The sequence below is a fragment of the Musca vetustissima genome, unplaced genomic scaffold (genome assembly GCF_032173495.1).
Source record: "Musca vetustissima isolate MV318-11 ecotype Yass unplaced genomic scaffold, APGP_CSIRO_Mvet_v1 utg92419, whole genome shotgun sequence".
Lineage (NCBI taxonomy): Eukaryota > Metazoa > Arthropoda > Insecta > Diptera > Muscidae > Musca > Musca vetustissima.
The window spans coordinates 2961-15808 of record NW_026879031.1 but is presented as its reverse complement, the minus strand read 5'-3'; the positions used below and the strand labels follow the sequence as shown (position 1 = coordinate 15808).

The 12848-nt window shown below is 36.8% G+C and overlaps 1 protein-coding gene across 1 annotated transcript; it reads right to left on the bottom strand.

Moving 5' to 3' along the window:
• Window positions 1-1031: 1031 nt before the first annotated feature.
• On the bottom strand, window positions 1032-3660 carry LOC133323839 (putative uncharacterized protein DDB_G0285119; the record flags this gene model as incomplete). Its single annotated transcript, XM_061532738.1, has 1 exon — window positions 1032-3660. A coding segment is annotated over exon 1 (2629 nt), but the record flags the coding sequence as incomplete, so codon positions are not given.
• Between the last annotated feature and the right edge of the window lie 9188 nt (window positions 3661-12848).

Genomic DNA, 12848 nt, shown 5'->3' with positions numbered 1-12848 from the left:
ACTTCAAAAAATATGTGTTTAATAAATGTCTCTTGTAGACCAAATATTCTTTGATAAATCCACGCCTCTCATAGGCCTTGAAAAACTATTCTTTGATAAGTCCACGCCTCTCACAGGCCTTGAAAAATCCACGCCTCTCATAGGCCTTGAAAAACTATTCTTTGATAAGTCCACGCCTCTCACAGGCCTTGAAAAATCCACGCCTCTCATAGGCCTTGAAAAACTATTCTTTGATAAGTCCACGCCTCTCACAGGCCTTGAAAAATCCGCGCCTCTCATAGGCCTTGAAAAACTATTCTTCGATAAGTCCACGCCTCTCACAGGCCTTGAAAAATCCACGCCTCTCATAGGCCTTGAAAAATCCACGCCTATCATAGGCCTTGAAAAACTATTCTTTGATAAGTCCACACCTCTCACAGGCCTTGACAAATCCACGCCTCTCATAGGCCTTGAAAAACTATTCTTTGATAAGTCCACACCTCTCACAGGCCTTGACAAATCCACGCCTCTCATAGGCCTTGAAAAATTATTCTTTGAAAAATCCACGCCTCTCATAGGCCTTGAAAAAATCTAAACCTCTCAGAAATCTACGCCTCTTGTAGGCCCTTAAAAAATATTCTTTAATAAATCCACGCCTCAGTTGGCCCTTGAAAAATATTCTTTAATAAATCCACGCCTCAGTTGGCCCTTGAAAAATATTCTTTAGAATATCCTCGTCCCCTTTAGGTACTTGAAAAAATATTCTTTAAAAAATCCACGCCTCTTGTAGGCAGACCGTTGAAAAAATATTCTTTAAAAAATCCACGCCTCTTGTAGGCAGACCGTTGAAAAATATTCTTTAAAAAATCCACGCCTCTTGTAGGCAGACCGTTGAAAAAATATTCTTTAAAAAATCCACGCCTCTTGTAGACCCCTGAAAAAATCCATGCCTCTAGTAGACCCTTGAAAATATATGCTTTAGCTGAATTTTCTAGGGAGCTAGCTTATAAAAAATATAGTAGTAAATTAAACCTTCTCTCTCATTTACTCACCTTTTCTTACAGTCAGGACAGCCAAGGAAGTGTCGTTCTGCCTGTCAGCAACATTTGAAGTTTGTGATATGCTGTTGTTGCCGTCAATAACTTCATTATTTGGTGATGTTATTCCAGCCACCTCGCTCGCCTCCTCTCCAACTGGTGAAGATGAATTTATAGACTTCGTTGAGGACATCGAAAAGTGTCCTTGTTGCTCATCATTGTGAAGATTTAAAACACTATTCTGTTCATCAAGAGTTTCCTTCTCATCTTCTTTTTCCTCTTTTGTTGGTTTGCAAAATTCCTTTTGTGTTTCCTTTCCGTTTGCCCGGCGTTGTTGACATGAAATGTCATCAACACAATCGACATCATCATCATCGCCATACCAATTTGTTGGATTAACAACAGTGATTGAGTCTCCACTTGCCTCCATCTTCTTGACGGGGGCAGAATTTTGCTGGCCCACTACCATATCATCATCATGGTATTTAGTGTTATTTACGATTCCATTTTCATTCTCTTCTTCTTCGTCATTTTCTTTTGTCTCCTTATTTTCCTGTAGAATATTTTCTTCGGCATCCTCTCCCTCTGTCCTGTCTAGTCCTTGAAGGACATCATCATGCACATTTGTTGAATTTCCAATGTTTCCTCTTTGCCGAATATAAAAATTGGGGGCTTGTTGGGCCCTCAGAGGCTGTTGCTGTTTCTGCTGATGATTATAGTGGTAATGATGAGGATTGTGATGGTGTTGGTGGAGATGTTGTTGTTGTTGCTGTTGTTGAAGTAACAAATACGAAACACGTGAATTATTATAATTGTCCATGGAGCCACCACCTCTGCTGCAGCCATTCATTGTGGGTGTTAAAATAGTTTCAGTATTTGTTGTTGTTGGTATGATACTGTTGTTGTTGCTGTTGGAGCTGCTATCCAGTAAATGCTGTCTTAATTGATGCTCTCGTATTAGACGATCCCGTTCCAGGATATTGTGCACAAATAAGGATTGCTCACCATAGAAAGAGGACGACGAAGTACACGAAGATGATGACGTAAAGGGGGTGGAAGGATGCAATTGTGGGGGAGTAGGTGTCCCCATCATATGTAGAGGATGCTGCTTCTTTTTGAGTATTTCCTTTACTTTCATCTGTGCTTTGTTGGTATTGACTTTCTTTTGTTTGGCCACTGATGGTGGTGGCGGATACTTGGCTTCCATGGAAATATTTGTTGCTCTTATGTCTGCTTTGGTGTGGTTGTTGTTGTTGCTGTTATTTTCACTCTGGGTTAATGACTTTCTTAGATTCTCTACTTCAGACATGCCAGACTGTTTTATGCATTTCGTATGCCACACAGACGTGGCAAGTAATTTTTGCTGCTCCCTCAAGTCCCCTCCAGTCTCAGCGAAGTCTGTAGCAGCATCTGTGGCTGTGCCATTATTTTGGTCCATCTGAGCTTTCGGTGGTTTAGGTGGTGACGATGTGTGGTGTATCGTCTGAGGTTTGGTCATTATTTTGTCCGCACTTTTCTCCAAATCTGTGGAATGTCCAATATTTGTTAAATTTATGCTGTTAATTACCTCTCGACTTGGCTGGGAAAGGGTTGTGGGCGAATTTGATGTATGGCCAATTGTTGTTGTTGTCGTGGTGGCTGATGAACGCTGTGAGAATGTTTCACAATTGCCACCTTGGTGGTGGTGGTGATGTTGGTGGCTGTTGAAAGGTAATAAAAATCCCAAATTTTTTGGAGATTGTGGCGGAGTTATTTGGGACTTCAAATCACGTTCCGTGGTATTTTGTGTTGGCAGGGGTAACCAGGTGCCATTGGTAATGGGTGGGGGTTTGTTGTTTGGAGCTATGCAAATTGGCATTAAATTTGTGGCTAATAATTGGGACCAAGTCAAAAGGGGACTTTCGTTAACAGCAAAAGGATGTTGAGTCCCACCAAAGCCATTTATTTGGGGTACATTATTCTCAAACTGATTTGGGAAAATTGGGAAATTTAGCTCTCCATTTTCCGTATGATTAGGGCTGGGATTTTTTCTCAACGATTTTGAGGGAACTTCAGGCGGTTCATTAACATTTTGATCCCTTTTCTTATCCGTCGACCTTTGCAAATTTTGATTTCCTTTTATTGCTCCTGATTTTCCTCCCTCTCGAATATACTTCAGCATATCCTTGACGGTAGTACCACAGGCCTTATCAAATTCAGCCGGCATTGGTTTTGGGGCCTTAGAGGGAAATTTTGAGGGAGTCTCCTGAAGCCTTGGAAATTCGTGGGAGATTAGAGACTGAACATTCAAAATACTTAGATTATTAGCAAAATTATTTTGAACCTCAGAATTTGGGTTGTAAACATTTTGAATGAATTGAATATCGGACTTCGAAAATTCCCTTGAAGAAATTTCTCCTTCCTCAGTGGTAATGGGAAATTCGGGGTTAAGAGGTTGGCATGGCAGCATATTTGATGGATTTTGGTATTGAGATATGATCATTTGATGGACTCCATTGAAAGGATGAGTCTCATCTTCCTGGCTATAATGATAATTTTCAGGTTGACTGTCACAGATTCTGTACTCTCCAGGATTTTCGTCCTCTTCATAATTTGGCTCCTTTTTAATGTCATCCAAGATGTGGATTTCCTCGGATATTTTCATTTTGTGGATTTGTCAAAGACGAGGTTTTTGTGAAGAGGGAGAGAGGAATGGACCTGCAAAGAATACGAGAAAGAAAAACGGTTTTAATATAATAAAGAGAAAAACTCTGAGGTCCAGGACCCAAAAAATATTCCTTAAAAATCCACGCTTTATTTGATCCTCAAAAATATTCTTTAAAAAAATCGACACCTTATTTGAACCTCAAAAAATATTCTTTAAAAAATCCACGCCTTATTTGAACCTCAAAAAATATTCCGAAGTTCACAAGGAGATTTTTCTATGGGAAAATATCTGAGAACCTTGGGGCCCACAAGACTCATGTTTTTTTCTATAGAAAAAATTCTGAGGCCCACAGGACTCATGTTTTTTCTATAGAAAAAATTCTGAGGCCCACAGGACTCATGTTTTTTCTATAGAAAAAATTCTGAGGCCCACAGGACTCATGTTTTTTCTATAGAAAAAATTCTGAGGCCCACAGGACTCATGTTTTTTCTATAGAAAAAATTCTGAGGCCCACAGGACTCATGTTTTTTCTATAGAAAAAATTCTAGAAAAAATTCTGAGGCCCACAGGGCTCATGTTTTTTCTATAGAAAAAATTCTGAGGCCCACAGGGCTCATGTTTTTTCTATAGAAAAAATTGTTTTTTCTATAGTCGAGGCCCACAGGACTCATGTTTTTTCTATAGAAAAAATTCTGAGGCCCACAGGACTCATGTTTTTTTCTATAGAAAAAATTCTGAGGCCCACAGGACTCATGTTTTTTCTATAGAAAAAATTCGGAGGCCCACAGGACTCATGTTTTTTCTATAGAAAAAATTCGGAGGCCCACAGGACTCATGTTTTTTTCTATAGAAAAAATTCGGAGGCCCACAGGACTCATGTTTTTTCTATAGAAAAAATTCGGAGGCCCACAGGACTCATGTTTTTTCTATAGAAAAAATTCGGAGGCCCACAGGACTCATGTTTTTTCTATAGAAAAAATTCGGAGGCCCACAGGACTCATGTTTTTTCTATAGAAAAAATTCGGAGGCCCACAGGACTCATGTTTTTTCTATAGAAAAAATTCGGAGGCCCACAGGACTCATGTTTTTTCTATAGAAAAAATTCGGAGGCCCACAGGACTCATGTTTTTTTCTATAGAAAAAATTCGGAGGCCCACAGGCCCACAGGGCTCATGTTTTTTCTATAGAAAAAATTCTGAGGCCCACAGGGCTCATGTTTTTTCTATAGAAAAAATTCTGATGTCCACAGGACTAATGTTTTTTCTATAGAAAAAATTCTGATGTCCACAGGACTAATGTTTTTTCTGTAGAAAAAATTCTGAGGCCCACAGGGCTCACTTTATTTCTATAGAAAAAATTGTGAGACCTTTATGTCTCACTTTTTTCTATTCACAGTATTTCTAAATTTTTGTTTTCTGTTCTGATCACCCAAAATTGTTATTAAATAGTCCTTGATTTATGTATTAATTCAACAACATCCCTTCACAAACATCTGGTGGAAATCAACTAAATATGTTTTAATAGACCCCTAATAAGACAGCTCATCATTTTTTGTGCCCAAAAAATGACAACGAAAAAAAGGACAAAAAACACAAAAAATCCTTTTGTTTTGTGTGTTTGGTATCAAAAGCCCGGCATTAACCCTTTAACACCCCACAATTAAGAACATAGTTATCACAACAACGACATCATTATCAACACTTGTTACCAGTTGACTGGCCATAAACAACAACAACAAAAATGAACAAATGTAGCAACAACACCAAAACAAAAGGGCTAACATGATATCTCTCCTTGCACCCCTTTTTTCCGGGTTCGCCCAACAATTGGTTATCACTTTTTTGTTATTCGACTACCCCCAAAATGGTGGACAATAAAAAAACGGTATTATTATTAACATGATAATTTAAACGTTGTTGATGGTTTTCTTTTTGTGCAGAATGTTACTCTTTTTTGTGCGTTTGGCGACTAACCCTTTTTTACGTGCGTTGAACACGGTCCATGGCAAATTGCAGTATGCGTTGCATTCGTTACATCCATCACTCCCCCTAGTAGCTGCCACATCAGCCAGTCATTTAGTTAACTGATTTGACAATGAATGAATTCATTCAGTTTTTTGTCCAAAGTCCTGCCTTCTGGCCTCCAGCCCATTCCTATCACAATAATCGATAGACAGCCAACATTATTGGTTGGCCATATTTGTTACAGTCGGCTGCTGTAGTCGGCAGGATAGGTGTAATTTATGACATTGATTGATTATGAATTTTTACTTAGGGTAACCTAATGTAACTTGGTGATTTTTTACTATTACGAGAGGGTGGAGGTAGGTTAGAGATTGAATGAAGAGATATGTGGATTTTTAAATGGAGGCGTACTGTCGATAACATATGTTACAAATTCATGTTCATCGGTAATGTCTTGTGTTTGTAATTTGTAAGTTTTAAAGATTTTCATAACGTCTTTACTGTATGGCCTCAAAAAATATCCTTTAAAAAATCCACGCCTTTGGTAGACCCTCAAAAAATATCCTTTAAAAAATCCACGCCTTTGGTAGACCCTCAAAAAATATCCTTTAAAAAATCCACGCCTTTGGTAGACCCTCAAAAAATATCCTTTAAAAAATCCACGCTTTTGGTAGACCCTCAAAAAATATCCTTTAAAAAATCCACGCCTTTGGTAGACCCTCAAAAAATATCCTTTAAAAAATCCACGCCTTTGGTAGACCCTCAAAAAATATCCTTTAAAAAATCCACGACTTTGGTATGACCTCAAAAAATATTCTTTAAAAAAATCCACGCCATTGATATGACCTCAAAAATATACTTTAAAAAATCCACGCCTTTGGTAGACCCTTAAAAAATATCCTTTAAAAAATCGACGCCTTTGGTAGACCCTCAAAAAATATTCTTTAAAAAATCCACGCCTTTGGTAGACCCTCAAAAAATATCCTTTAAAAAATCCACGCCTTTGGTAGACCCTCAAAAAATATCCTTTAAAAAATCCACGACTTTGGTAGACCCTCAAAAAATATCCTTTAAAAAATCCACGCCTTTGGTAGACCCTCAAAAAATATCCTTTAAAAAATCCACGCCTTTGGTAGACCCTCAAAAAATATCCTTTAAAAAATCCAGGCCTTTGGTAGACCCTCAAAAAATATCCTTTAAAAAATCCACGCCTTTGGTAGACCCTCAAAAAATATCCTTTAAAAAATCCAGGCCTTTGGTAGACCCTCAAAAAATATCCTTTAAAAAATCCACGCCTTTCGTAGACCCTCAAAAAATATCCTTTAAAAAATCCAGGCCTTTGGTAGACCCTCAAAAAATATCCTTTAAAAAATCCACGCCTTTGGTAGACCCTCAAAAAATATCCTTTAAAAAATCCACGCCTTTGGTAGACCCTCAAAAAATATCCTTTAAAAAATCCACGCCTTTGGTAGACCCTCAAAAAATATCCTTTAAAAAATCCACGCCTTTGGTAGACCCTCAAAAAATATCCTTTAAAAAATCCACGCCTTTGGTAGACCCTCAAAAAATATCCTTTAAAAAATCCACGCCTTTGGTAGACCCTCAAAAAATATCCTTTAAAAAATCCACGCCTTTGGTAGACCCTCAAAAAATATCCTTTAAAAAATCCACGCCTTTGGTAGACCCTCAAAAAATATCCTTTAAAAAATCCACGCCTTTGGTATGGCCTCAAAAAGTATCCTTTAAAAAATCCACGCCTTTGGTAGACCCTCAAAAAATATCCTTTAAAAAATCCACGCCTTTGGTAGACCCTCAAAAAATATCCTTTAAAAAATCCACGCCTTTGGTAGACCCTCAAAAAATATCCTTTAAAAAATCCACGCCTTTGGTAGACTCTTTAAAAAATATCCTTTAAAAAATCCAAGCCTTTGGTATGGTCTCAAAAAATATTCTTTAAAAAATCCACGCATATGATATGACTTCAAAAAATATTCTTTAAAAAATCCACGCATATGATATGACTTCAAAAAATATCCTTTAAAAAATCCACGCATATGATATGACCTCAAAAAATATCCTTTAAGAAATCCACGCCTTTGGTAGAACCTCAAAAAATATCCTTTAAAAAATCCACGCCTTTGGTAGACCCTCAAAAAATATCCTTTAAAAAATCCACACCTGTGGGCCAGAGGATGCTTTGTAAAAATATCCTTTAAAAATCCACGCCTTTGGTAGACCCTCAAAAAATCCACGCCTTTGGTAGACCCTCAGAAAATATCCCTTAAAAAATCCACGCCTTTGGTAGACCCTCAAAAAATATCCTTTAAAAAATCCACGCCTTTGGTAGACCCTCAAAAAATATCCTTTAAAAAATCCAAGCCTTTGGTATGGTCTCAAAAAATATTCTTTAAAAAATCCACGCATATGATATGACCTCAAAAAATATCCTTTAAAAAATCCACGCATATGATATGACCTCAAAAAATATCCTTTAAAAAATCCACGCCTTTGGTAGACCCTCAAAAAATATCCTTTAAAAAATCCACGCCTTTGGTAGACCCTCAAAAAATATCCTTTAAAAAATCCACGCCTTTGGTAGACCCTCAAAAAATATCCTTTAAAAAATCCACGCCTTTGGTAGACTCTTTAAAAAATATTCTTTAAAAAATCCAAGCCTTTGGTAGACCCGCAAAAAATATCCTTTAAAAAATCCACGCCTTTGGTAGACGCTCAAAAATATCCTTTAAAAAATCCACGCCTTTGGTAGAACCTCAAAAAATATCCTTTAAAAAATCCACGCCTTTTTTGAGCCTCAAATAGTATTCTTTAGAAAATCCAGGCCTTATGGTTGGCTTATAGATTGCTTTAAAATTTTCTCAAATGTTCATGAATGGGTATGGATTGGAGATTACTATCGCACACCACTGTCGTTAATTCCTTACTTGATTTTATCGCTTCCCACAAAAAATTAATGACAAGGACATGAAAGGAATTGCCACCGAATTTCACAAGTGCAAACAATTGCAAATCTTACAAAAAGGATGCCCAATAGGAAAGTAATAATGCATTGTAAAATAAAAAATTGCATAAAATCTTTGTCGTCAAGGATAATGAAAAATTGAAAATCTAAGGATTTGCTAATACGACAAAATACCCATTATATAAGGCCATTGTCCTTACACATCCTTTTGGTTTAAAAAACACACATTAAAATTGTTTCGTATTAAGACAATGCAAAAAAAGAACTAATGCCGCCTTGCATTAACAGGACCTACTGAAAACCTCCCCCCTTTAATGATGAAGGTGTCCTGTGTTGGTACAAAAAAAAGGACTAAAGCCGGTAGTGTTAGGCATTTTCATTGAGGCAGGTAAATCAAATTGCCGGAATAATAAAATTCTTATTGCACCAATCCGCCAAATTGAAATGCCAACAACTCCAGCGTTGAAAGGAAGAGCAGGACATATGCTCTGGTCCAGCTTGCCTTAAATCCTTTAAGGATACACTAACCTTAAAAAGTAAAGTAAAAAATGTGGAGAAAGTAAATGCAAGGCATTGAAGGAATAATGATAAAGGAATGCTCCTGTGTTCTTGCTGTTTCATCAATAATTCAATGGAACGAATGAATTCTTTCAATAAAACAGCCGAATACACCACGAAGATGTGTAAGGAGAAGCAACCAAAAAGGGTTCATCATCTATCCAGGCGAAGTGAATGGAAAGGACCTGTGGTTAATGCAACCATCCTGTCGTGGGTAAACAACGAAATGTGTGCGGATGAAGTTGAAAGGAAATCGTTGTATCAAATTGAGCCTGAAATCACAGATTTAATTTGAAGAAAAAAAGAAAGAAAAACTTTTTCTATTTCACTTTTTTTTTTATTGTTACCGGTTTCCTTCTCAAGGAAACAATTGTTACTGTTTGTGGTGCAGTATTTGTAACGATTTTTTACGAAGAAAAAAATTTCAATTTTTTTTCTCAGTTGGCGGTTAGGTGAATGGCTGTGGCTTGTGCCGGGCTCGGCTCCTGTGTTTAGGAAAAAAGGATAAGTGTCAGTAACGTGTGCGTCAAATGCAACAGCTGCTGGGGAGTATGGAAGGATGGTTGTTGGTTGGCTGGTTGGTGAAAGGATTAAATTGCTACAGTCTGGGGTTTTCTTTGAAAAAAAATCTTTTCAGAATATTTGGTTGTCTTCAATATAACAACTTTTTTTTGTTATTGAATTGTTACACATTTGTTGAGGTGATTAAACAATATTTTAACAACTGTCGTATTAATAATGTTGCAAGATGTATTCATTTCTCTCTTATAACTTCTATTAAAGTGAAGAAGAAAAAGGATTCAAGAAAAAATTAGAAAAAATCAATGTTACAAAGTCAGCTGAATTTTTATTTAAAACATATGGCGATTAAAAAGAAGAGATCAATGACCTAGAAATGATAAATGAATCGGAATGTTTTCAATATTAAAAAATCGAATAACCTTGGAGGTCCTTGTTTTCTACGGAAAAAAATATGGGTCTCAGAATTTTCGGAGATCCTTCTATAAAAAAAATGAGACAAGCGCTGGACTTATAATTTTCGGATTCCCTTGAAGCTCTGATTTTTATAGAGAAAACCCTTGGGTCTCCCTTAAGTCACAATATATGTATTCTTTAAGAAATGCTGAGACTTTTGGGTTCTTTATTTTTTTCTTTCATTATTGCAGCAATTTGATTTACCTACCTCCATTTACTTAAGGCAGGGCACCTTCACCTTTAAAGGGGGAGGTTTTTTACAATGTATACGATGCATTAGAATGCGGCAGTGCAGAGGAGCATTAGTCCTTTTCACCATTTTCTTTATAAGGAACAATTTTAATGTGTGTTTTTTTAACCCAAAAGGATGAATAAGGACAATGGCCCTGTGTTATTGGTATTTTGTCGTATTATCAAATCCTTAGATTTTCCATTTCTCGTTATCCTTGACGACAAAGATTTTATACAATTTTTAATTTTACAATGCATTATTACTCTCCTATTGGGTATCCTTTTGTAAGGTTTGTAATTGTTTGCACTTGTGAAATTCGGTGGCAATTTCTTTCATGTCCTTGTCATGAATTACGGATTCTTATATACCATAACCACCTAAAAAGTGTACCGAATCTTATGTATATGAGAATATTTTTCAGAAATTGGAAGGAATATTTTTGATTATTTTATGAAGGTGTGATTTTTTTTTTTAAATACTTTCTTAGGTTTATCCGATCGCGTGATTTTTTTAAAAGACGTTTATTTAAAAAAAATATTTTGGGCACCATCGAAAGCGGGGAATTAAAAAGAAAATACATTTTGGTCTCCATCCAAGGCATGGATTTTTATACCCTACACAACTATGTTGTCAGGGTATAATAGCTTTGTGCAGCCCCAAAAGTTTGTAACGCTGCGAAATATTGGTCCTATACCCACTTTGCATGTAGGATGGGTTCGGCCCAATGAAGACCCCTTTTTTTTGGCAAAGATCGGTTAATATTTAGGGGATGAAATGGACCAAATATTAAGTTTTTGTCTGTTTTTCTGGTCGATCCAGAGGCCGCTATTATGGCCCAAACATCTCGAATTTGTACATGGTGAAGGGGATTGGGCCAAAAAAAGGCGTGCCTATTTTGATAAAGATCGGTCAATATTTAGCAGGTCAAATGAACCCTGACCTTTGTTTGAAAAATGACAAAAATTGTATTCTATGGTGTATATATTCACTCCTGAAGGACATAGAGCCGAGAAGTTGATAGTATATCCAAAGGGAGTTAAACTTAAATATTACATATTTAGATATTATTTAAGAAACCATTTCCCCACTAGAGGGCGGAAATATAGCGCTGATCGCTTTGAAATGTTCCATGAGGTTCTAGTTATGGTCAAGGACAATGCCTATAATTTTCGGTGATGATCAGATAATAATATTGGAATGAAGAGGACCGAAAACTTAATATTGTTGTGTTTCTTTCCAAGTCGATCTACAGGCCACAATTGAAAGCTCAACATCACAACAGAACCCACGGTAAAGAGAATCTGGACAAGTACAGCCCTCGTCTACTGAATATTAGAAATATTTGTTGACGTCTAGTCGGTCTAGAGGGTGCAAATATCTCGAAATAGTGCCCAAGCCCTGAATCTAGAACCATAGAAAGTTAGATATTCGTCGAAGTTGTGTAGGGTATCATATGGTCGGCCCCGTCCGACTATACTGCTCTGCTCACTGGTTTTAAAACTATTTCTTGGGGGACACCAATAAGGCGTGGATTTTTAAGCAATATTTTATTGAGAGGCCAAAACCAGGCGTAGATTTTTTAGAAGATTATTTTTTGAGGGCTAGGATTTGACGGACATTTCTAATGCGTGAATTTTTTAAAGATTATTTTTTGATTGCGAGGATTTGAAGGGTATTTCTAAGGCGTGGATTATTAAAAGAATCTTTTTCCGAGGGCTAGGATTTGAGGGACATTTATATGGTGTGGATTTTTAAAGAATATTTTTAAGGGGCGTGGATTTGATGGACATTTCTATTTGAGGCCATACCAAAGGCGTGGATTTTTTAAAGAATATTTTTTGAGGGCGAGGATTTGAGGGGCATTTTTAAGGCGTGGATTTTTTAAAGACATTTTTTGCGGGCGAGGATTTGAGGGACATTTATATGGCGAGGATTATTAAAGAATATTTTTTAAGGGGAGAGGATTTGAGTTACATTTATATGGCGAGGATTTTTAAAGAATATTTTTTAAGGGGAGAGGATTTGAGGGACATTTTTTTTGAGGCCATACCAAAGTCGTGGATTTTTTAAAGAATATTTTTTGAGGCCATACCAAGGGCTCGGATTTTTTAAAGAATATTGTTTAAGGTCATACCGAAGGCTCGGATTTTTAAAAGAATATTGTTTGAGGCCATACCAAAGGTCAAAAGGTCTCAGATTTTTTCTTTATTTCTTGCCCTATTTTCTCAAGTTTTATAAGGAAAACACTCCCCTCTACATTTGAAAGACATAAATCTTTTAAACACACTCACATCCTTGGTCAATGGTCAGTGCAGTGCAAAACTATGTGACTTCTTAACCCAACAAGTTAACAGCTTGCTTTCCCAGTTTTCTACCCTCCCTCCCCTCTTTCACGAAATTGCCCTAACAAGTTTAGCATAGAAAACAAAAACGACGACGAACGTTTACGGAAATATTACTTAACATTTAACACCCA